The sequence below is a fragment of the Thamnophis elegans genome, chromosome 4 (assembly GCF_009769535.1).
Source record: "Thamnophis elegans isolate rThaEle1 chromosome 4, rThaEle1.pri, whole genome shotgun sequence".
NCBI classification, from domain to species: Eukaryota; Metazoa; Chordata; class Lepidosauria; order Squamata; family Colubridae; genus Thamnophis; species Thamnophis elegans.
Genome location: NC_045544.1, coordinates 135957888 through 135984412, shown reverse-complemented (window position 1 = coordinate 135984412; position 26525 = coordinate 135957888). Strand labels below are relative to the sequence as shown.

The window sequence follows — 26525 nt, the reverse complement described above, 5'->3', positions numbered from 1 at the left end:
AAAATGTTTCGCTTCTGAAGAACATATCATATTTTTCAGAGTATAAGACGCACCAAAATATGAGACGCACCAAGATTTTGAAGAGGCAAATAATTTTAAAAAATGGCCCGTTTGTCGCGAAAACGGGCTGTTTTTTGTCAAAAAAAAAAGGGGGGGGGGCATGCAAAAATGGCGGTGCATAGCCTTTAGGAGGCTTATAAAGTGCCCTTGGGGGCTGGGGAGGGACAAAAGCGAGCAAAGAATAGTCTGTTTTTCGCTCATTTTTGCCCTCCCCAGCCCCCAGAAGCACTATGGAAGCCTCCTAAAGGATATGCACGGCTATTTTTGCAAAGGGGGCGGGGTTTCGGGAGGCAAAAAATACTGTATTCAGTGTATAAGACATATCCAGATTTCCACCCTCTTTTTTGAGGGAAAAAGATGTGCCTTATACTCCAAAAAATTCGATATTTCAAGAGGTCCGGTTGAATCAGCAAAATTCAACTGCTTTCTAGGTCCCAAAACTGTTTTTTTCCAAAAGGGAATTGGAGGGTTTTTTTCTGAATGAAGTTTCTTCTGGGATTAGAAGTGAAGTGTTTTCAAAGAGAGAGGGGGAGAAACAAGAAAGTCCAGCTGGAAAAAGTACCTTTGGGACCTAGAAATCAAAGCTTTATTTTTGCTGATTCAACCGAACGCCTTCTGGTATCATTGCTATTTATTTAAACCAGGGGGTCTGCAAACCTCGGCAACTTTTAAGACTTGTGGACTTCCACTCCCAGAATTCCCCAGACAGCGCTGTCTGGGGAATTCTGGGAGTGGAAGTCCACAAGTCTTAAATTCTGGGAGTGGAAATCCACAAATCTTAATGTTGCCGAGGTTTGCAGACCCCTGATTTAAACAAAGCATCCATTCAGCTGAGAGTGCTCGAAAATTTTAGTTCGCAGGAAAGATAAGTCAATCTCCAAAGCAGAGACATTTTCCTGAAGGACAGGTTACCTTACCCCATCCATTTTTCCACCTGCAATTGTAAGCTGGAAACCACTCTGCACCTCCCAGTGTTCCCCATGAGCTACTATGACCCGAACACCTTAGTACACAACCCCAAATGCTCTGCAAAGCTTTGCATTTTTGTGGCAAATATGCAGGACATGGGGCGGGGTGTGTGCGGTGTGGAAACAGACAAGGAACTGGAAACCAAAAGGACTTCTCAACTTTTGGGGCTGCAGCAAAATATCGCTCTCGGACCCTGTGTACTGGACACAAGATGGCAATGCAGGGTTTTTTTACCCCACGTCCGATTAGCAGCCTAGTCTCAATAACAGCTATGATCAAGCCACACGCAGGAGGTGTGTGTCAAATAAACATGAATAAATTTGCTCAAGATATCGGAGGCATAGTCTGTACACATGGCGGCCTGGTTAGGCCTCCGAACGAGCCACTGTTGCTCGTAGCCAGTGTGAAACAATTTGACAATTCAGAACTGCTACTAGCCTTTGAAGTTTTGTGAAACTGCTGCTGCTGAAAGATCCAATTTAAGGTACAATTTCTCTTTCTCTGCTCAGCAATTGAGGAGAGAGTCAAAGTCACACCTGATGGGCTTGACTGAGTTGAGAAACTGAAGGCAGTCAAGCCTAGGAGGCGTGGCTAAAGAGTTTAAAATAACTCAGTCAACGGGCAGACAAACAGAAGCTGAACCTATGCTTGGACTCTCCAAGAAGCACACAGGATAATTGCCCAAGATATCAGAGTGATAGTCTGCACAGCCAAGGGCAGGGATAAGTTTGCCACTTTCGAATGCCAGCATCGTAAAAATGTTCAACGTTGTTCCAAGTACTTGTATTTATTTATTATTTTTGCAAACTTTAAGGGGGGGGGAATGGAGAATTGGTGGGTGGGTGAGTGGGATAGAAACCATACCCAGATCGTATCTGCAGACTTGAGCGTAGAGTTTGAGCCTGGAAAACGATTCCTTGTTGGCATGAGCCGTCTGCGAGAACCACTCAGCCACCGACTTCTCGGAGAGTTTGTTTGAAGCAGTGGATCCCACTCGCATGATCCCGTCGGGCAAGACTTTGCAGATGGGCCGATGCAAGCCGAGTTTGCAGGACTGCAAAAGAAGAGACGCCAGGAGGGAAGCACAGTGAATCCGAAGCACTGGTTGACGGATCCTTGCCCAACGGACTCAAAAACCCAACCGGCTGCACCAAGGTTACCCTAACCCAGAGGTGTCAAACTCACGGCGTCACGTTGTTGTCACATGACCTATCATGACTTCCCCCCCCGCGCTAAAATGTGACGTATCCGGCCCTCGGGTCAAAGGTTTCTCACCCCTCTCCTAACCCATCTTAAAGAGCATATGCTGGGGAATAAAGAATGCAGGGAGTTATGACCCTAATGGAGCCAGCCCATGCCGGTCGTAAGTCATGAGAGTTGTAAATTTTAGAATCTTTCTTGCAGTGGTCATTGGCAAATCACCACAATTACCGTATTTTTCAGAGTATAAGACACACTGGAGTATAAGATGCACCGGAATATAAGACGCACCAAAGTTTTGAAGAGGAAATTAATAAAAAAAGTTTTTGCACTCTGCAAACCTCCCAAAATATATTTTTTAATTTTTTTAAAGGCACGAATAGCCTTTAGGAGGCTTGTAGAGTGTTCCTGGGGGGTGGGGGCCTCCAAAAACGAGCAAAAAACAGCCCTTTTTGTCAAAAGAAATTGCATGCATAGCATTTAGGAGGCTTATAGATTGCTCCTGAGGGCTGGGGGCCTGGGGGGGTGGGGGAATTGAGCAAAAAAAACGGCCCTCCCAAGCCTCCAGGAACACTCTGAAAGCCTTCTACAAGGTCTGCACGGCCATTTTGGTGAAGGGGGCAGGGTTTTCGCAGGCAAAAAATGCTGTATTCAGTGTATAAGACGCACCCAGATTATCAGCCTCTTTTTTGAGGGAAAAAGGTCCGTGTTATACTCCGAAAAATACGGTAAATTAATCTGTGTTTTTTACATGAGCCAATGGCTCTTTAGGCACACAGTTTTGCAAAAAAAAAAAAAAAAAAGGAAATGTGGGGTTGGGGGGCGGAACATGTGGTCACGTGACAGGACACTGCAAATGGCCACAAATGTGGCCATGTTGCCAAGTGCCTGAAGTTCGGTCACATGACTGGAGGAATGGGAGGGACATTGTATTGTATTATATTATTGTATTATTGGAACTTCAAATCTGGGTTGTAAGTAGCCATAACTCTGAATGGTTGCTAAGCGACCAGCCGTAAGTCCAGGGCTACAGATAGTCCTTGACTTACGCCCACAGCTAAGCCCAAAATCTAGGTTGCTAAGTGAGAAATTTGCCCCGTCACGACTTTTCTTGCCACATTTGCTAAGTGAATCACTGCAGTTGTTAAGTTAGTAACGTAGTTGTTGAGTGAATACGGCTTCCCCATTGACTTTGCTTGTCAGAAGGTCGCAAAAGGTGAACCCGGAACACTGCAACCGCCATAAATAGGAGTCGGTTGCCAAGTGTCTGAATTTTGTTCACGTGACCATGGGGATGCAGCAATGGTCATAAGTGTGAAAATGCTCATCGGTCACTTTTTTCATTGCCGCTGTAACTTTGAACAGCCCCTAAATGAACTGTTGTAAATCGAGGACTGCTTCGCATCCTAAGTGTGAGTCAGTTGTCAAGCATCTGAATATGAGTCACGTGACCACAGGGATGCTGCTGCGATGGTCGTAAGTGTGAAAAAACTTTTTTTCAGGGCTGTCTGTTTTGTAACGTCGAACGGTCACTAAATGAACTGTTGTAAGTCGAGGACTATCTGTGCTGGTAAAGAGAAACAAGTGCCCTTTTTATTAAATAAGCCTTCCCCAAATGTTGGGTCCTTTACTGTTCTCGTCAAACAACACCAAAAGTTGGAACGCAGGTGGGCAATCAAGCAAGAGAGGTGAATTTAAAAGTACTTTAGAATTTACTCTGTAGTTTACTTTGGCAGCCGCTGAACGCCGTTCTTTGTTTACCTGCTTTTGAGCAAACCTTTGCATCACGTTCCATGGTAGTAATTTAGGTTGAAAAATTGTAGCCTTAGATGCAAAAGGCTTTTTTGCTCACCCTCAAATTATATTTGATTACTTTGTCCATTTTGCTCTTCATTACTGGGCATGGTAAATAAATGTGAATCTGAGTAGACAGAGTCCAACTCTCTTGGACTGAATGTCCCCTTGGGAGGGTATAATTTAGTTCTAGGGTAGGTTAGATGCAATGGATGGCTTTGAATGTTGGACCACGAGGAATGCCAAAGAATGGAGGCCTTTGAACTCTGGCGCTGGAGAAGAAGACTCCTGCATTGAGTCCCTTGGACTGCAAGGCCATCCAACCGGTCAGTCCTAGAGGAGATCCACCCTGGCTGCTCTTTAGAAGGCCAGATGCAGAAGAGGAAATTCAAAGACTTTGGCCACTGAACGAGAAGGAAGGACTCCCTGGAGAAGAGCCTCATGCTGGATGATGAAAGATGGAGGACAAAAGAAGGGGACGGCAGAGAATGAGGAGGCTGGATGGAGTCACAGAAGCAGTAGGAGGGAATTTAAATGGACTCCAGAGGATAGTAGAGGACAGGAAGGCCTGGAGGAACGTTGTCCATGGGGTCGCGATGGGTTGGACACGACTTCGCAACTAACGATGTTAGAAAAAGTCTAATGAACACATTTCACTTTACAACTGCAGTGGTTTGCTTGGCAATCGTGCCCCCCCCCCCAAAGGCCGTAAAATTGTTTGCAACTCACTTAACAGCCACTTTGCTTAGCAATGGAAATCCTGGCTCCAATTGTGGTCATTAAGTCAAGGCTATCCGTAATGTAGGCTTACAATAAACTAGAATTAGTTGATTAGTTCATTTTGTCATGTTTCCGGTTTGGTTGACTCAGGAGGGTTGACAGAACGACGTTAAGACTAGCAAAAGTGATTGTTTTTAAAGAGGTGGCACATTTACAGAGTAAGATGTGGTATACTCGATATTTTGCCTCTTGTGGTATCAGTATGTAAAACTTTCACATTTTGAAGGCATGCATGATGGATAATTTACTTTGAAAGACCTATTATTGCATCATGTACATCAAAGTGTATCTCATGCCTTTTTTTATTTTTTTGCAAGCTAGAAACTTTTCCATTTTAAACATTGGCCAGATTCACACAATGTACTTGACCAGTTCACTTCAGGATCTGGGGAGTTCCATGGGCACCCTATTATTATGCTTGTTTAACTGAGTTGGTTTGTTTTGTTGTCACATGATATTTACAAATTCAGTCTGTCTGTCTAGTTAATAATCCACCATGTATGGCAAACCCCAGGAAACAGGTTAATTTGGGCCCTGAATTAAGAAGCTGTGTGATTTCAACCGTCAAGAAGCTATTTAATGTGACAGGTAAGAGTGTCTGGGGAAAACCACTGTAAAACAAGGTCAAATCAAACTACTTTCCCCTCCCATCCTTAATAAACCTGGGAATAACACTGTAACCTGGAAGAGAAGTTAACAGGGAGGGAGGCTCAAAACATTTTAAAAGACAGGCAGTCCTCGATTTACTATCACAATTGAACCCAAAATTTATGTTGCTAAGCGAGACTTTGTTAAGGTCTTTCTGCCTCATCTTACGACCTTTCTTGCCACAGTTGTTAAATGAATCACTGCAGCTATTATTGTTAGGTGAGTCTGGCTTCCCCACTGACTTTGTGTGTCAGAAGGTGCGCAAAAGGGGATCACAGACTGCAACCGTCATAAATATGAACCAGTTGCCGAGTGTCCGAATTTTGATCACCTAACCATGGGGATGCTTCAACGGTTGTGTAAGTGTGGGAAACGGTCAGAAAAGTCACATTTTTTCATTGCCGTTGTAACTTTGAATGGTCACTAAACTAACTGTTGTTAAGTAGAGGACTACCAGTATATATTTAAGGAAGTCATGCCATCTGGGCCTTCTGGAAAAGACAAAGAGTTCAGCATCCCCCAAATTACAAGGTCTGTAGCCGTACCGCAGGAGGGCAGTACAAAATGCAGCCACAGGATGGCACCTCCGTAAGATGCAGCTTTTTATCTTCCTCGGCCATCCATTTTAGTTGCTTTGTTCAGAGAGGGCCCTGCAGGACTTTTCCGCTGACAGCTGGAATGCAGGGGTTGATGGATGTTCATTTGGGGTAGGGGGGGTGGGAGAGGGGCCCTGGAACTCTCGTGCCCTTAAATTCCTCACCTCGTATACTGCAGTGAGGTCTCGAAAGAAGTTCTTTGCTCCGTTCAGCAGCGCTTCGTTCTCCGGACACACCACCACGTAGGCGATGTCCCTCTGAGATCCGTAGGGCTCCAGCATTAGCCTCTCCCAATATGGTAAGGCAAAAGGCGACAGCACCAAGAAGTCATAATCGTGCCCCAACAAGAAGGTTGGAATGGGCAGTGGTTCAGGAGACTCATCGGTTCCTAGAAGGGGGGGGGGGTGTAAAAATAAAAAATAAATATCTCGTTTTCCCAGGTGTCCTAATATAAAACTTGTCCATTACACCTTCAGACGAGTTCTCAAGTTCAAGGAAAGTTTTCTGTGCTGAGAATTGGCACTCCAAAACATCTGGAAAGCGCCATTGCAGTCTAAATTTTTTTCCAAGAATCTAATTCTAAGCCCATTGATGGATTTTGATTTTTGTTTTCATTTTGATTTCATTCATGCCCAAGGAGCTGCTGATTCAGTTCTACAGAGGAATTATTGAGTCCGTCATCTGCACCTCAACACTGCCTTGTTTGGTTCTGCAAACCAACAAGACAGACACAGACTTCGAGGAATAATTAGAACCACAGAAAAAACAATGGCTACCAACCTGCCTTCCATTGAGGACCTGTACACTGCACGAGTCAAAAAGAGGGCTGTGAAAATATCTACAGACCCCTCGCATCCTGGGCATAAATTGTTTCAACACCTGCCCTCAAAACGACGCTATAGGGCACTGCACACCAGAACAACTAGAGACAAAGTTTTTCCCCAAATGCCATCACTCTGCTAATCAAAAAATTCCCTCACCACTGTCAAACCATTCACTAAGGCTGCATTACTATTACTATTAGTCTTCTCATCGTTCCTATCACCCATTTCCTCCCACTTATACTTGTAGCTTTGTTGCTTGTATCAATTTATATTGGTATTGATTGTTTCCTGATTGCTTATTTGTACCCTATGACTATCATTAAGTGTTATACCTTAGGATTCTTGACGAATGTATCTTGTCTTTTTATGTACACAGAGCCTCTGCACCACAGACAAATTCCTTATGTGTCCAATCACACTTGGCCAATTAAAGAATTATATTCTATTCTATTTAATTCATATTCTGCCTTTATTATTTGTACAGATATTTTACAAGTATTATTTTTAGAAATCAGTCAAAGCAGACAACATAGCCAACCTTACACCTTATCTCCTCCCTATTTCCCCCAAAACAGCAACCCTGTAAGGTGGGGTTAGGCTGAGAGACAGAGAGTTGCTGGCCCAAAGTTACCCAGCTGACTTTCATGGTAAGCTGAGACTAGAACTCACCATCTCCCGCTTTCTAGCATGGTGCTTTAATCATTGGACCAAAGTGGCTCTCTTTGATTAAATCGGCTCAAACCACACACACCCTCTTCCAATAGACTGGAAACAACACAATGAAGGTTTTACTAGTAAAACTAAATCTTTACTAGTAGTAAAACTACTAGTTCTGATAATGGAGTCAATGTCCCAGACTGCATGGAGTTTTCTCTCCACGAGAGAGCTATGGAATAATTGTTGTTGTTGTTCAGTCATTAAGGCATGTCTAACTCTTCGTGACCCCATGGACCACAGCACACCACACACACACACACACACACACACACACACACACACACACACACACACACACCAATCTCCAATGTTTCCCGGAATTTGTCCAAATTCATGTTCATTGCGTCAATGATACACTAACCATCTCCCCCTTCTCCTTCTGCCTCAGGGTCTTCTCCAAGGAGACCTCCCTTCTCTTTAGCTGTCCAAAGTATTTGAGCTTCAGCTCAACTGAATAATTATTTAAATAATTATTTCAACTGAATAATTAAGTTTAATAAATAATATTCAACTGAATAATTAAGCAAGCCCCCCCCCCCAAAAAAAGAAACCCCTTCTCACGCCTACGGGTGGTATGCATTTTCCCCAATCTCAGGTCCTTTTCTAGAGACTTCATCCTAGAGCTGTGATGGTGAACTTATGGCACGTCTCTGTGGGCACACGCAATGTTGCCAGCTGCTCTTCTGGTTTCCAGCACACTGGTCTTCACAGGTGCCGGAGCACCAGAAAGTGGCCTGGAAAAACGGCCTGAAAACAGCCCCGAAAATGGCCAAAAAACAGGCATCTGCGTGCTGGCCTGCTGGTCTTTGGGTTTCTGGTGCTCCACAAAGACAAGCTGGCTGGTGCACATGCCGGAAACCCAGAGAGCAGCTGGCTGGCGCATGCATGCACAACAGTCAGCTGGTCTTTGCATTTCCGCACTCCGGCGCATGTGCATATATGCGTATGCAGACGCATTCTGATTGGGGCACTCGGTGCCAAAAAAGGTTCACCATCATTGTTCTAGAGACTCCTCTTCTAGAGACAAAGTTCTAGAGATTTTGGGGGTTTCACACAGGATCTTAGCTGTTCCTACCACGTTTCCCCAAAAATAAGACACCCAAAACAAGCGCTTGGCCTTATTTTTGGGGAGGTCTTATTATTTTTGAGGTGCAGGAGGTGGCCAGCGTGGTAACCTCATGGCTGCTGTTGTGTTGCAATATTTAAGGAGAGGGCTTATTTTTGGGGGAGGGCATGTGCTCAAAAGCCTTACCGTGTTTTTCAGAATATAAAATGCACCAAAGTTTTGAAGAGGCAAAAAAAAAAAAAAGTTTTTGCACTCTGCAAACCTCCCCAAAACGGCCCATTTTAACGTGAAAAACAGGCATGAATAGCCATTAGAGGGCTTGTAGCCCTCTAATGGGGCTGGGCGCAAAATTGAGCAAAAAACAGCCCATTTTTTGCTCATTTCTGCCCTCCCCAGCCCCCAGGAGCTCTCTGGAAGCCTCCTAAAGGCTCTGCATGGCCATTTTGGGGAAGGGGGCGGGGTTTCGGGAGGCCAAAAATGCTGTATTCAGTGTATAAGACGCACCCAGATTTTCACCCTCTTTTTTGAGGGAAAAAGGTACGTTTTATACTCTGAAAAATACGGTATTATCCGAGGAGGTCTTATTTTCAGGGAAACAGGGTAGCACTGGACTCTGGACCGAGAGGTCTAACACTGTAACTGGGATCTGTTGAAGCGCTTCTCCCGGTTTAGAAATCACAGCTCCTAGCATCCCAATGTATATCTATAACAAAGGTCAGTCACCCAAATCAAATGCCACAGAAGCATGCAGAAGTTTCAGAGCCCTAGTTACCAGCAGAAGCATCCGCAGTAAACTGGAATGACGACCCACATACAAGGATGTCACGCAAATGCCACGACCAATCTGAGCCCCAGGCTCTACAGCAAGCAGACAGGTCGTGCCATTTGCCTGAGGTTGCCCTGTCCACGTCCAGCACACTCACCCACAGCCAAATAATCAGAATAAAAACTCTTAGTCGTGTAGGATTAATCCAGCGAAAAATACAGAAATTAAATGAAATAAATTCAAATAATGTTTCTCTAGAAAAATTATTTACGTCTGTCCAAGGCTAGGCTGAGTTAAAAAGCTGAGCTATACCAACTAGAGGGGGCGTGGCCAAGACTTTTCTAACTCAGTCTCAATTTTCCAAGCGGCGCACAGGATAACACACACACACACACAAACACTCCTTTACCTCCTCTGTGGACATCCTTACTTACCCTGTTTCATCGCCAAAACTTAAAATTGCCGAAATGTTCCAACAAAGCAGTTTAGATTTACTTTTAGGCACCATGTTCCTCATGGCTTGGATTTGGTAGTTATAAAAGGAGGGGAGATCAGAATTGAAAATGCCCATCGTTTGCCGGACTCAAGCAGGCAATTATTTACTGGGCAAACTAGGGTTTCACCACAATCTATGAAATAATGTTGCGTGGTTTGTTATATTGTATTTTGAGGTGGGGCAGCACAACATTAGAGCTGTGTTGCAGTTCCTCTCACATTTCTATGCCTCCAATTTTCACCTCCCTGGACAGTTTTCATGCCCAATATCTTGCCACAATTCTGTAACTATCATTTAAACTGTTTCCAGGATTCTTCTTCTCTATACATAAAAGCTAAGACAGTGTAAAAGAAAGACCCAGCACACAGTCGATTCAAGTAGGGGTCTCCAACTTTGGCAACTTTTAAGACTCGTGAACTTCAAAACTCCTTGCTGGCTGGGGAATCCTGGGAGTTAAAGTCCACCACTCTTAAAAGTTGCTAAAGCTGGAGACCCCTGGATTAAAGCAGTGTTTCTCAACCTTGGCAACTTGAAGATGTCTGGACCTCAACTCCCAGAATTCCCCAGCCAGCAATTGCTGGCTGGGGAATTCTGGGAGTTGAAGTCCAGACATCTTCAAGTTGCCAAGGTTGAGAAACACTGGATTAAAGGACAGTCATGTCTCATAGACAATGTTTACCGTAAGAGCCTCGTCCAGCCATTTTATGAAACTGTTGCCACGTGAGGGGCCCTTGTACACCCCAAGATCGAACCGTTCGTTTTTTCTGAATGGCATCCTGAAGAACTGGTTGGAGCGAGAGCAGCATGCGAAGGATGTCCTGAGAACACTGCATGCTCACGTCTACAACTGGAAGGACACAAAAAAAAAATTCATTCAGATGAATTGGGAAGCAGAGAATGGACCATTGCTTCTAATTGTTAGCAGCTATATTTCTAAAGGCCAGGCCTTACAGATCAAGAGACTCGGGATTCAGGAGCAGCAAGGGGCATTTTCAGCTTTGGAAGTCAATTTCTTCCAGGACAGATGGATGGATGGGAGGGAGGGAGGGAGGGAGGGAGGGAGGGAGGGAGGGAGGAAGGAAGGAAGGAAGGAAGGAAGGAAGGAAGGAAGGAAGGAAGGAAGGAAGGAAGGAAGGAAGGAAGGAAGGAAATTTAGAGCTCAACATCTCAGGGACTGTTGGTTTCACTATCAAATAATTCTTGTCAGTCATTTTCTTTCTGGAGATTCAAGAGGAACTGGCCTTCCTATAACATAAACCATGTAGAATTATAGGAATTACAGGAATCAGATCTTGGCCTTTTGTGTGTGTGTTCAGATACCTGTAGAGGGTTATTTTATCCCTCCTCAATCTATTTAAAGCTAACACACTCTGATGACACCGAGTGCGGCCTTTTAAGTGATGACCTTCTTGTTTCCACAAGTTGGAACAGGGAGAAAAATATCTAAGCCAGAAAAATCCAAGACTTTATCCCCGATAAATTACAAAACATCCCTGTGGAAATTTCCATGATCAAATGAGGATCTCTACTGCAAGCCTGCTCTCTCGTGAGAAAAAAATTCTTACAAATTAAGGAAAAAAAACCCCCATAACTTCCCCTTGGCTGTTGACTGGAGAGGGAAAGGATTGCTCTCTCTAACATAGCACATTTTGTACTGTAAAGCTTATATCAATTTGGAGCAATAACGGCTAACAATTTAGTACTTTATTCAGACTGTGCTCATAGGAATGTATACCAGGGCAACTCTGATAACTTTATAGCCTGGAAACTTCAACTCCCAGAATTCCTGAGCTAGCCATACCGGCTCAGGAATTCTGGGAGTTGAAGTCCACAGGTCATAAAGTTGCCACAATTGCTCACCCCTGATCTATGCAAACTAAGTTCTGACGAGTTCCTTAAAGATCTACAGGTAGTCCTTGACTTACAACCACAACTGAGCCCCAAATTTCTATTGTTTAAGCGAGGCACTTAAGTGAGTTTTGCCCCATGTTGTAACATTTCTTGCCGCAGTTGTTAAACAAATCACTTCATGTATTAAGTTAGTCACGATTGTTAAGTGAATCTTGTCAAAAGGTCACAAAAACGGACGCAGGGGCTCAGTGGCTAGAGACACTGAGCTTGTCGATCAGAAAGGTCGGCAGTTCGAATCCCTAGCGCTGCGTAACGGAGTGAGCTCCCGTTAGTTGTCCCAGCTTCTGTCAACCTAGCAATTCGAAAACACGTAAAAAAAATGCAAGTAGAAAAAATAGGAACCACCTTTGGTGGGAAGGGAACAGCGTTCTGGGTACCTTCGACGTTTAGTCATGCCAGCCACATGACCATGGAGACGTCTTTGGACAGCGCTGGCTCTTCGGCTTTGAAACAGAGATGAGCACCGCCCCCTAGAGTCGGGAACGACTAGCACATATGTGCAAGAGGAACCTTTATCTTTACACAAAAGCGGATGACGTGATACTACAACTGTGATAAATATGAGCCAGTTGCCAAATCTTTGGATTTTGATCATGTGACCCCAGGGATGCTGCAACGGTTTTAATTGCAAACAAGAATCCTAAGTCATTTTTTTTTTCCAGTGCCATTTTATCTTTATACAAATGGTTGTAAATTGAGGGTTGCTTGTAACGGACTGAATGCAGACTGCTAAAACTGAAACAGATCATTCTGCAGACTGAAGGATCCCAAATCTCAAAGTTGATTAAATACCGTTCCCACATTCCTCTTTGTCACTGAGGTTCCAAGCACAGGTAGTCTTCGACTTACAACAGTTCATTCAGTGACCGTTAAGGCGTTAAAACGGCGCTGAAAAAAGTGACATTATGACCGTTTCCCCACACTTAGGACTGTTACAGCAACCCCATGGTCACGTCATCGAAAGTCAGACCCTTGGCAACCGACTCACATTTATGACCATTGCAGTGTCCCGGGGTCACGTTGATCCTCTTTTGCGACCTTCCGACAAGCAAAGTCCAGGTGGAGGCCAGACTGACATAACACCCGAGTTACTAACTTAACAAAGGCAGTGATTCACTTAAACAAGTGTGGCAAGAAAAGTCGTAAAATGGGGGCAAAAACTCACTTCACAGCTGTCCTTGTTAGCAAGGGAAATTTTGGGCTCAATTGAAGCCGGAAGTCAAAAAATTATCTCTAACCTAAAGGATCAACTCTGTAGGTTAAACAGCTCTAACATTCCTGAACTTTGACGAGAATTGTGTATGAAGTCATTAACTTCCCACTGAGATGACACCGAAGACTATAATTGTTGAGGATGGTGTTGATGACACAGAGGCTGCGGAACACAACTGCTAAAATTGCTGATGAGGACATCAGTCGCAAATCACACCTATGTTCTACTCCAGATGTTCATCTTTTCTTCTTCTGGCTTGCTTCCGCAAGTTTAGTGATAGTATCAGCTTGCATTTTGTTTCTAATCCAGATTTGTTTTTTTATTAGGTTTTACTTTATTGTTCCGTATTGATTTTATCACACTCCAAGAATTACTTTGGAGATGTTTATAAATATTTTATGAGATCTATATCTCAATTTTCGTTCAGGAACTTGAAGGTGGCATGCGTAACACTTTTGTGTTTTCTCACAACCACAGCTTCACCCATTAAGCTGGGCTGAGAGAGAAAGGGATTGGGGCTTCTCTGACTGAGGATGGATTTGAACCAGGTTCCCCCAGAGCCAGTAATACTTTTTTTTAAAAAAACAACAGACTGGCTTTCAATCTGTAGAGATTCTCAAGTCACCCATGTCATGATTGCCCCAAAGGTGTTTCAAGGACCTTCTAAAAGGATGCAAATGACCAGCTGTCTGCAAGGAATATAAATCCTTCCATTCCCCATCATGCAGTCAGAGCTGAAGAAGTTTCTTGGATGAGAAGCAAAACTTCTTCAAAGAAAAAAAAGAAAGTCCAGTTGAAAAAAGCACCTTTGGGACAGCTTTCAAATACTATCTTTTAAAAAACATGAAAAGTAAAAATGATCCCACATTTAACTAAACCCTTTACCACCTGTTACAAGTTCTTCCTATAAAGATAATCCTCCAGTTACAACCGTAACTGAGCCTAGTAATTAAGATCGTCATGAACAGGTCACTGTGTGACTGGAGTTGATTTCATGACCTTCTTCCCGGTGGTTACTAAGCAAACACCACGGATGTTTTTGGCAAAACTGTTACAAATTGCATGCACATGACCATGTCCATAGATGCAGGCCAATGCAGTGCTGAGTGCCCAAAATCTGGTCACATGACTGCCGGAGAAGGATGCACCTCCTAACTTCGAAACTGGGTTGTAAGTCCCTTTCGGGGGCCCTTTGTAACTTCAAAATGTCATTAAACTACTGAGTGTAGGTCAAGGACTGACTACCTGTACTTCTTATTAGGTTTTTTTTGCTGTTCTTGTCTTCTGGAAGAGGCGTGGACTTCAATTCCCAGCATTCCCCCAGAACGTTATTCTAGATCAGCGTTTCTCAACCTTATCAACTTTAAGATGCGTGAACTTCAACTCCCAGAATTCCCCAGCCAACAAAGCTTGCTGAATTCTGGGGGGGTTGAGATCTATGGATCTTAAATTCGGTAAGGCTGAGAAACACTGATCTAGAATAACTTTTCTCAACCTTGCAATTTGAAGATGTGAAGACCAGCGCCTAGAATTCCCTAGCAAGGCTGGCTGGGGAATTTTGGGAATTGAAGTCCACCCATCTTAAAGTTACCACGGTTGAGAAACACTCTTCTACAAAATTAGGAACAGATAAGAAAGTTATTGTTTCTGATGGAAAAGAATATTGGTAGCTCAGGGTTAAACTGTGAGATCCCGGTGCTCTCTGAGCTTGGCTTTTTTCTTGCAGACATTTCATTACCAAACTAGATAACATCATCAATGCAAGCTCTTGTTTCTTTGCCATTTTTTGTCAACCAACTGTTCACATGAGACGCGGTGGCGCAGTGGTTAGAGTGCAGTACTGCAGGCTACTTCTGCTGACCGCAATTTGGCAGTTCAAATCTCAGCAGGTTCAAGGTTGACTCAACCTTCCATCCTTCCAAGGTGGGTAAAATGAGGACCCAGATTGTTGGGGGCGAGAGGCTGACTCTGTAAAACCGCTTAGAGAGGGCTGGAAACCACTACAAGGAAGTATATTAAGTCTAAGTGCTAGTGCTATTGCTATTGTAAATCAATGTTTTACGTGGAATTAAAACACATTCTTTCATTCGATCGGCAAACTGAGGCACTTACCATTTCGTTTCGACCAGTGATGCAAACAAGTACTCTTCACAAGCGCCTCGTCAACCTTCCCTCCGGACATGTTGTCCATAAACTGGCGTCCATGTTCCAATGCGAGATAGCAGTCGTAGCAACAGTCTCTTTCCTCGGCCCGCACCAGATTGCCCGTGGCGCCGACTTTGGGCAGGGGGTCTTGATCTGCCGCTCCAAACGGCGAAAACAAGTTGGTGCACTGGTCTTGCAACAAAAGTATCAGCTCGTCGGGAAGCCGGTCCGCCTCCTTCAAGCTTCCACTCTGCTCGACGGAAGCCGTGCGAAGGGCCTCGAAGCGTTTCTCCACTTCTTTGCCGCATTCCGAATTGCGGCCCAAGATGTCTAACTCATCCTCGAGGAACAATCCCGAGCTGTTGCCAAATTTCCGGTTCATGACCGCGCTGAATCCACACGTGCACCTGTACTGGGCTTCCTGGGTTGGGTCTGGAATGTAAACTCCAACGTCAGCACCTTTGATGTTCATGTTGCAAACGCAAATGCAACAGCTGTCAAAGTTACAGTCTTTGAAAAGATTCATCACCGATTCGGACAGAATGAGGGTCACATAGAGGCTGTGCGCCTCGGGAATTGACGGGACCGTCGCCGGCTCAACCGAGTTTAAGGGCCTGCAGGTGGATGGGGTCGAGGCTGGCGAGTACAAATCGGAATTCTCATACTTGACGGAGCCTTGCGCGCTTGCTGGCCCACCCGCCCCGCGGGGAGTCCGAGGCGTCCTTGGAGTCCGGGGAGTTGGGAAGCGGGGGGTGGAAGGGGAAGGAAGGATCCCAGCGCCGCTATTGCTTGGCGGGGCGCTGCTGGGGGGCATACCGAAGGGGGTATGTGTCTGCGGAGTGTAGGCAGGGCCATACTCTTGATCAACGGTGCTCCCGTCCCTGGAGAAGGAAGGGAAAAGCTTTTAATTCAAGACTTTCAAAGTGTATGCATTGAACCTAATGGGACATATAATGACCAAAGCATACCATACTGTTTTTTGGAGTATAAGATGCACTCCCCCCCCCCCCAAAAGTGGGTGAAAATTTCAGTGCGTCTTATAAACCGAATACGGGCCCGTTTTTGGTCTCCCAAACACTCTGTGCATCACATTTTCACCCTTTTTGGCAAAAACGGGACACATGGAGGGTTCGGGAGGCCAAAAATGGGCCTGTTTTTGGCCTACAAACTGCTTCTGGGAGTCGGGGAGGGCGAAAATGGGACGCACATAGGCCAAAAACTATTTTTTTTTCTTGTTTTCCTCCTCTAAATCTAGGTGTCTCTTATAGTCCGAAAAATACAGTAATTATAAAGAGTTATACAGATAGTCTAATGACCATAAGGGAGCCTACCAAGGGTTATTCAGGTAGTCATCGACTTACAACCACCATTGACCCCAAAATTTCTGTTCTTAAGTGAGACATTTGTTAGTTTTGAGACATTTGTTAGAAATTCGAGTTTTGTCCCATTTTACAACCTCTCTTACTGCACTTTTTAAGTGAATCACTGTAGTGGTTACGTTAGTCACATGGTTGTTAAGTGAATCCAGCTTCCCCGTTGACTTTGCTTGTCAGAAGGTCACAAAGGAGATCAGGTCACACTCCCCCCCCCCCCTCGGGACACCTGTGACCGACATAAATACAAACCAGTTGCCAAGCATCTGAATTTTGATCACGTGACCCCAGGGATGCTGTAACGGTTGCAAATGTGAAAAATGATCATAAAGTCACTTTTTCAATGATGTTATCTTTGAACAGTCACTAAACGGACTGTTGTTAAGTCGAGGACTACCCACCTGTACAGTCATAGGTCATGATGGTCGTAAAGAGAGTCATCATGTGACTGGACCTGATTTCATTACTCTTTTTGAATTAGTCGTTAAAGCAAATGCCAAAGCAGTTAAGCTAATGCCACGATCATTAAATGAAAACAATGTTCCTGAAAAGAGTAAGGTTCTACATGTAGGCAAAAAAAAAGAAATGCACAGGTACAGTATAGGTGGTACCTTGCTCAGTAATAGTAACTGTGAGAGGGATCTTGGAGTCTTAGTGGACAACCATTTAAATAGGAGCCAGCCGTGGGCAGCAGCAGCTGCCAAAAAAGCCAACACAGTTCTAGGCTGCATAAACAGAGAGATAGAATCAAGACCACGTGAAATGTTAATACCACTTTATAAGGCCTTGGTAAGGCCACACTTGAAATATTTGCATCCAGTTTTGGTTACCATGATGTAGAAAAGATGCGGAGACTCTAGAAAGAGTGCAGAGAAGAGCAACAAAGATGATTAGGGGACTGGAGACTAAAACATATGAGGAACGGTTGCAGGAACTGGGTATGTCTAGTTGAATGAAAAGAAGGACTGGGGTGACATGATAGCAGTCTTCCAATATCTCAGGGGTTGCCACAAAGAAGAGGGAGTCAAACTATTCTCCAAGGCAACTTAGGGTAGAACAAGAAGCAATGGGTGGAAATTAATCAAGGAGAGAAGCAACTTAGAACTGAGGAGGAATTTCCTGACAGTGAGAACAATTAATCAGTGGAACAGAAGTTGCCTCCAGAAGTTGTGAATGCCCCAACACTGGAAGTCTTTAAGAAGATGTTGGATAGCCATTTGTCTGAAACAGTATAGGGTTTCCTGCCTAGGCAGGGGGCTGGACTAGAAGACCTCCAAGGTCCCTTCCATCTCTGCTATTGTATTGTATTGTTATAGAACGTTTATTGCCGGAAAATGGAAGTAAATGGTTTCTGGCAAAGATGCGGTAAATCATGGTCACATGACCATAGGATGCTGCAAACAGCTTACAGGTCGGCTGTGAGTATGATTGGTCCTAAGTCGAGGACTAACTGTAAGCAGCAAGCAGATGGAAGCAATGGATGATTCCACACCTCCTTGATGTGTTAAAACAACTTAATATATGTATCTTACATTATCTCTCTCTCGGATATTTTTAACTTTATAGGAATGCTGTATTTTTAGTGCTTTGTGCACTACTTTGATGAGAGAAAAATATTACTGTTGCTTATTGATGTTAAAAATAAGCAATCAGTCTCAAATATTGATTGGAGAACTTGTAATTTAACTTGTACTTTTTCAATGGAATAGAACATTTATACACATTTTCCCCTATAAAATGAGAAAAATATTGCGACACACCAACACCACACTCAGCTCTATCAGACTTCCAGAAGTATAGAGGAATTCCTGGTTTGTCTTTACTCTTAATAGACTTCACGGTTTATTAAAACTGATGGAATTAAGCACCCCCAAGATACTCTTTATACTGCAATCAAATTGTATCTCTGTTAAATATTTTTAACAACGATGTTTAAATGGAGAAAAAAAAAGCAATGATAAATTATGGCTTGCCATAAAGAAAAGAAGGACTACGGGTGACATGATAGCAGTATATTCCAATATTTGAGGGGCTGCCACAAAGAAGAGGGGGTCAGACTATTCTCCAAAGCCCCTGAAGGCAGGACAAGAAGCAATGGGTGGAAACCAATCAAGGACAGAAGCAACCTGGAACTAAGGAGAAATTTCCTGATAGTGAGAAAAGTGTCGTCATCATTTAAAGTGTTCAGTAAATAAACAAACCTAAGCCTTGCTGGACCATAAGGAAGGCTGAGCGCCAAAGAATGGAGGCCTTTGAACTCTGGTGCTGGAGAAGACTCCTGTGAGTCCCTTGCACTGCAAGGCCATCCAAATGGTCAGTCCTAGAGGAGATCAACCCTGGCTGCTCTTTAGAAGGCCAGATCCTGAAGAGGAAACTCAAAGACTTTGGCCACCGAATGAGAAGGAAGAACTCCCTGGAGAAGAGCATCATGCTGGGAACGATGGAGGGCAAAAGAAGAAGAAGGGGACGGCAGAGAAGGAGGTGGCTGGATGGAGTCACAGAAGCAGCTGGCGTGAACTTAAATGGTAGAGGACAGGAAGGCCTGGAGGAATATTGTCCATGGTGTCGCGATGGGTTGGACATGACTTTGCAACTAACAACAAGCTTTGCTGAAATGCATCTGGATTCTGTAAAACCCAGCCATGCTCTCGGACCGATACATTTGTCAGAAGACAATGTGAAATCTCGATGAAATCCTTTTATTATCTCGTCTTAAAGAAACACTTACCCCTCTTTAATGAATGGCATTGTGGGTCCTGGCGGAAGCAAATCCAACTTGCCAACAGTCCAACTCTGCCGATAAACACACTCCTCTGGCAGTTTGATGGCAGGGAGACAGTGGCTCGGGAGAGTCTTCAGTGGAGCAAACATGGAACATCCCATAAAAGCTTGACTGTTCTCGGGCTTATAAACATAGGAATAATCCTGAAACACACACCAGGAAGAGCATTTAAAAACAGCTATGAATGGAAAGGACGCGGTAGCTCAGTGGCCAGAGACGCTGAGCTCGTTGATCAGAAAAGTCATCAGTTCGACGGTTCGAATCCCTAGCACCGCCTACCGGAGTGAGCTCCTGTTACTTGTCCCAGCTTTTGCCAACCTAGCAGTTTGAAAGCATGTTAAAAATGCAAGCAGAAAAATAGGGACCGCCTTTGGTGGGAAGGTAACAACATTCCATGCACCTTCGGCGTTTAGTAATGTCGGCCACATGACCACAGAGAAGTCTTTGGACAGCGCTGGCTCTTCGGCTTTGAAAGGGAGGTGAGCACTGCCCTCTAGAGTCAGGAATGACTAGCACTAGGATTGAGAATCTCCATAGACATTCCCCAAAAAGCTACTTACCACCTGGTCCCAAAGTTACAGCTATTGCAATGCCCCTGTGGTCATTTGCCCTTATGTTGCAGTGCCCATCGGGAGGGTGGGGGGCTTTGGGAGACCCAGGGTGGGTAGGCCTGGGCCTCCGAAGGCCTCCCCCACCCAAGGCTATCTGTACTCCATTTAAATGACCTGCACTTTCATTTAACAGCTTCACTGGGGAGAGCACGTGGGTTGTTAAGCAAGGCCACCTCGTTTTCCAGCCGTCATGACGTGGGACCAAAATGGGCAGCTTCTATTAAGGTCGTATGTCAAGGACTACCAACACTGGGGAGGGGTGGGGGGTGGGAGAGATACTAGTGGAAGAAAAACAGGCTCCTATCTGAGCGCAGATAGTGGCGAAGCTCTCATTTGTGGCAACATCTGTTTTCTCCCATTGCCAGCGCACCTCCTCCACGTAAAACGCATTCCCCTCATAACTGATACAGGCAGAAGCTAAGTTAATATTTAATTTGAATGCAGGGCTGAAAAAAGTCAAAAGTTAATCAAACAAGCTGTTGTCACAGCTAATGAAACGTGAGTCCATTTCACTGCGCACCCAAATAAAGCTATGGGGGGGGGGGGGAATCTCGTAATGGTGGCAGGAAAAAAAAACACCGCTGCCACCAAATTGAATTCCAGGAGAAAAAAAACAACAAATAAAAAATATTAAAATGAACAATCCTGGCTATTTCAGGAGAAGTGTAGCCATTCAGAAAAACCTTGTCTCTGACAATGAACCAACCCAAAAGCTGTTAAATTGTCCTCCTCTGTCATTTTGGTAGATGAATCAAAACTAGACAACGTTACATAACTAATATTCAAGAACATCCAAAGGAATTTACAAACCTTTATTTCTGTGGGTTTTGGACTACAGAATCCCTCGTCTACTTCAATCCTGAACTGAAGGCCACCAGTCACACCGTTTCCTTCGAGGATGGTTCCTCCGGGGGTGGTGTCCATGCTGCCGTACTCCTTGTTGTTCATATTCATGGGAGAAAATCCCATAATGTGTTGCTCCAAGGATGGTGGCGTGGGATACATTTTATGAAGATCAGCTGTACCTGGTTTAGGTGCAAGTTATTTAACATGTTATTTTTCCTTCCGCTTCAGTCTGCTCAAACAGTACAGCTGCTTCCCCATTCTGCATGTTTTACTCTTTTAGAATAGAATAGAATAACAGAGTTGGAAGGGACCTTGGAGGTCTTCTAGTCCAACCCCCTGCTTAGGCAGGAAACCCTACATCACTTCAGACAAATGGCTATCCAACATCTTCTGAAAGACCTCCAGTGTTGGGGCATTCACAACCTCTGGAGGCAACTTCTGTTCCACTGATTAATTGTTCTCACCGTCAGGAAATTTCCCCTCAGATCTCAGTTGCTTCTCTCCTTGATTAGTTTCCACCCATTGCTTCTTGTTTTACCCTCAGGTGCCTTGGAGAATAGTTTGACTCGCTCTTCTTTGTGGCATCCCCTGAGATATTGGAAGGCTGCTATCATGTCTCCCCTAGTCCTTCTTTTCATTAAACTAGACATACCCAGTTCCTGCAACCGTTCTTCATATATTTTAGCCTCCAGTCCCCTAATCCTCTTTCTTGCTCTTCTCTGAACTCTTTCTAGGGTCTCAACCTCTTTTTTACATCGTGGAAATCAAAACTGGATGCAGTCTTCCAAGTGTCTTATGCTTAAAGGACACAGAGGCCTACTGAGATATATTCATTTTCTAAACAGAGCTAAAGCACAGACATTTTTGAATCAGCCTTTTTAGGGCTTCTACATCTTCCAAGTGTTACATCTAACCAATCTGCAAGCTAACTCACAAATAGCATTAAATTCCACAAACCCACAATGGTGCTCTCTCATCTCTAGTGGGGCCACCAGAATAAATGGTATAAATTACTTGTCTTTTTTTAAAAAAAATGTTAGATAAGCTTAACCAAAATTTGGACAGAAATCCAGAATCTTCTTTCCTTTCCTTTCCTTCCCTTCCCTTCCCTTCCTTCCATATATTTGCCACCCATCTCACCACCAGGTGACACTGAGTGGCTAACAATTATACAGAAATAAAAAAATGAAACATGATAAAAATGTTATGAAAGAAGTGTTCTCTCTTTCCCTTTAATTTCCCCCCAACCACTAATCACTAAATATTTGTCTTTTGCACTGAAGATTAAACATTGGAGAATACTGCTTATATCCATTTAAATCATTTCGTTTTTGTCATTTTTAATTATTCTTCTAAATCTAGAAATTCGAAAGGTGCTTTTTCCAAACAGCATCTGGATATTTTTTTGGTCATTTTCCTTTGAAAAGGTTTCGCTTCTTTATCCAAGAAGCTTCTTCAGTTCTGAAGAAGAGGTTTCTTGGCTGAGAAGAGAAACATTTCATCCACTTGTCTTTTGGAAAAAGCACCTTCGGGACAACCATGACCTGGATGATTGAGAATCTCCATAGACAATTCTAGAAATCATATTCTAAACATCTAAATGTGCTTTGCTGTGTTGTATGTTATGAATAAGAGAATCATTTCTGCTTAAATTTAATTAATCTTCTGTTATGAAAATATACTATTAGTTTTGCTTTTGCTCCCTATTCTCCAATTTTGGTCTCCCAAGCTTGTATCAACAGCCAAATTACATTTTTCCAGTGCAGAGCATAATTTATTGTTGCTGCTGTCAACATATATTTTAATAAGTTATAATACTTTTCATTTCTAGATCCTGTAATTACAGTATTCCTAATAGGAATATTTATGGTTTGAGGCCAAATGTCTGTATACTTGGTTATATTTCCTTCCAGATACATTTAGGTATTTTTGCACGAACAACACTTGTAATAAAATGCTCAAAATAATATTTTATTACATGTGCAAAAATATATGGCATTTCCAGCATTTATTATACATGATTTGTCCATCTTGGCAATCATTAATGGAGCTATATACCCTATTTAAAACATTTTATACCAATTTTGCCTCAAATTATAGCTTGAGTGAATGTTATTGATTTTTTCACAGCTCTTCCCATTTTTCCACTGTAATTACTTCCTTGAAATTTTGCATCAATTATTAATTTGTTCCATCTCCATGACATGTCTCAGTAGCAATTTATAAATATATCCTAGGAAATGTTCTTGACTCGTGTAAGTGCTTTGAATTCTGTCATTCTTCTAAAGGCCTGTTCTTGAGTCTTGAGGTCATTCGTTATTCTTTCACCAATTTATAATTTATTAACTATGGTAAGTTCCTATCTTTATTAAGCAAATTTATAAATACATTAACTATGGTAAATTCCTATCTTTATTAAGCAAATCTTGCCATCTCCTTAGTCTGGTTTTTTTGAAGCTGAATGTACCATATTAGTATAAATACCTAAAGCTTGCATGTAGTTATCTTTTATGTAAAATAATTGATGGGAGATGTTAATGGTAAAGACATATCATTCTCAGAAGGCTCCAAATGTTTCACAAATTTGGTCTCATCATAGATCCTAACAATTTTTTCTCTTTTCTTTTTCTGTTTCTTTGTGCCGTCATTACTTCTGAAGTCCTGTGGCTACTTTTATCATTGACGATCTACTATTTTGAGAATTTTATCCATTCTGTTGGTTGCTTTCTTGCAGACATTGCATTATGCAAACTAGGTAACATCAGCCTAGCACTGATGATGTTACCTAGTTTGGGTAATGAAGCACCTGCAAGAAAGAAACAAGCTCAGAGAACACCAAGGACCCCTCATGCTTTTTTTTTAAATTGAAAATTTTGGAAAAAAAAACTTTTACAAATATTTACCTCCCTCCCTCTACCCTCCCCACCCTACCCCAACATCCCCCCCCCCCTGCTTCCCAGAACCAATACGGGGTATAAATCTTTAACAAAGATATTCTAAGATAAACTTTAAAAAAAAAGTTAGTATCATTTTTCATTGAGCTTTAACTCCTCTTTGCTAGGCTAGCTCTAAACAGATTATATCATTCCTTGTTTCTTCAGTCATAAACTATCTGGAATTTCTTAGTCCCATATTTATTTTGAGTATAGGCAATCCATCTTCTCCACTCCAGTTTATCTCTCTCATTTGAGTGGTCCTTGAGATATGCTGATATTTTAGCCATCTCTGCTAGGTTTGTTACTTTTAATGTCCATTCTTGAATAGTAGGCAAATCTTCCTTCTTCCAGTATTGCGCCAGTTCCCTCATGCTTGAATACCTTATAACCTGGGCCAGGTTTCCCAATGCGGTGTCTTCAGGTTCAGTTGAGAGTGCAACCCTCATCGCTTTCAGCCACTATGAGAAAGCTGTCCTAGAACAGCGTTTTTACAAACACCCACAAATGGGAACTGTTTTGTTTTATTTTAATTTTAGTTGGTACCGTATCTACTTCCATGATAAAAGTTTCTCACCATCAAACCACAAAGATAACCCAAGAAAAATCATAACACTAGGAGAAAGCAACTTACTTATGCATGACAATGGGTCCAGGTTTCCAGCTTTTGACTCTTTGCAACTAGACTTGTCGTCTGTTCCGTTCAATATTCTTTTAGATCCCGGCTAGGAATGAAAGAAAGAAAAATAAATATCCCAGGGGCATAAGTTCCAAATCGTAACACTGGACAATTTTTTTTTAATGCAAAATAATTAACCGTTTTTTAAAAAAATGCAAGCAAATAGCTGAGCTAATAAAATAGAATATCATCCAAATCACATCATACATTAAAAGCTTCAATTATCTGCATATGTTCCTTTGACAACATCTGGGTAACTGTTTCTGCATGGCCATTAAATTTGAGGGTAAATCAGAGAGAAAATTCATCAGCATCTTCTCCAGGACCGCATGTCATTTATTACGATGTATGGAGGATAGTGTGATGCCGAATACAACATCACTGAGGCAGTAAATCAGTTGGAAGCAATTGGCCAGCTAAAGGGATGGTTTCTTCTTCAGCAACGCCAGCTTCACTGGAAGAATGACTTAAGGCAGGGCAAGAAGCAAAGGACGGAAACTAATCGAAGCAGCTTAGAACTAAGGGAGAAATTTTCTAACAGTGAGGACAATAAACCAGCGGAACAACTTGCCTCCAGAAGTTGTGAATGCTCGAAGCTTTCAAGATTAGATTGGACAACCCATTTGTCTGGAATGGTGCGCTTGAGCAAGGGGTTGGACTAGAAGACTTTCAAGGTCCCTTCCAATGGTATTCTGATCGATTGATATTATTAAATAAATGTGGCCGCCTAAATCATACGTTGCTGATAGTTTACAACATTTAAAAATCCACCACATAAAAACCCATAAGAACATAGGAGAACAAATCCATCAGGACAAAATTCAGTAGTCTATCTGCATTTAGAAGAAAAAGGCCACCCTTTTGAAAGCAGCAAAGTCCACATTTTGGATGGAGAGGACCGCTGGTTAGAAAGAGGGATGGCAAAGAGGCCATCTACGTCAAAACTGAACAGCCCTCCCTCAAGAGAGGGGGAGGAACATGACATCGTCTATCTCCAGTCTACAACACAGCACTTTCAGCAGTTCCAAGAAGGCTCCACACACCCATCCACACTACTCAAAGTGACCCTGGGACTGCTGTTGTGCGCCAGCAGCCAGCAAAGTTGACAGCAGTTGGGACAGTGAGGAGGTTGGGGAGGAACATGGGCCATTCCTGGAGGCTGGGGAAGGCTCGGGCGAGGGCTCTGCTTCGGAGGCAGAGAGGGGGCCAAGGCCATTGGCAGTTATCAGCTGCCTTTAGAGCTAGATAGCAGTGAGGCAGAGGAATAGCTGTAGCCTGTTCCCAGTGTGTGCATGCATAGAGCTGCCAGAGGAAGGGAACAGCTAAGGAACAAGGGTCGACTTGGTAGTAACACCACAGGTGGATGATGAATGGCCCCTCCCAGAGGAAATAAAAGAGGAGCAAAAGAGGAATGGGCTTTTGCAGGAAACAATTCTTCCTTTGTTTCAGGAGTGTGAAGATCTGTCGGTGAATCTCAGAGACTCTGTGCCAAGTCTTTCCTTGCACTGCACTGCGTTTGGAAAATATTTACATGGCAACTTTCCAAGCTAGATAAGGTCTGTGGTCATAAATTCACCTGTGAAAGACTGTTTGCCAGGCCTTTGCTGAATGTGAATGAGAGGAATTCACATTCATTTCATAAAAGGGGTTTTGTTGGGACAGGACTCTGCTTCGTGCTTTTTGGGGAAGCCTTGGTCAGAACAGTGACAAAACCCATGGCACGACAAAACCGCGCTCGACTAAAGCGCGCCCGATTAAACTGCGTTGCTGACGTCATCAGCGAGCGCGGAGAAAAAAGGGCGCTTTAAATAGCGCTTTGAAAGCAAGCCGATTCAAGTTAAGGTAAGGGTTAGGTTTAGGGTTAGGTTTAGGGTTAGGTTAAGGGTTAGGGTTAGGTTTAGGGTTAGGTTAAGGGTTAGGATTAGGTTTAGCGTTAGGTTAAGGGTTATGTTTAGGGTTAGGTTAAGGGTTATGTTTAGGGTTAGGTTAAGGGTTAGGTTTAGGGTTAGGTTTAGGGGGGTTAGGTTTAGGTTTAGGGATTAATTTTAGCTTTAGCATTTACAGTGTGCTTTTTTCTCCGCACTGTTGTCGCGCTGTGATGACGTCAGCTACGCGG

General features: G+C 43.3%; 1 protein-coding gene across 3 annotated transcripts in view; it reads right to left on the bottom strand.

Annotated features, from left to right (window-relative positions):
* The window catches only part of MED13 (mediator complex subunit 13), a 197714-nt gene that overhangs the window by 25352 nt on the left and 145837 nt on the right, over nt 1-26525 (bottom strand). For all 3 annotated transcript variants that reach the window (XM_032216864.1, XM_032216862.1, XM_032216863.1), the window contains 7 exons: nt 24365-24455; nt 20762-20976; nt 19287-19483; nt 15153-16066; nt 10596-10763; nt 6212-6435; nt 1894-2083 (listed from right to left, as the gene is read on the bottom strand). In XM_032216864.1, coding sequence (XP_032072755.1) covers nt 1894-2083; nt 6212-6435; nt 10596-10763; nt 15153-16066; nt 19287-19483; nt 20762-20976; nt 24365-24455 — 1999 coding nt within the window. The remainder of the gene's footprint in view (nt 1-1893; nt 2084-6211; nt 6436-10595; nt 10764-15152; nt 16067-19286; nt 19484-20761; nt 20977-24364; nt 24456-26525) is intronic.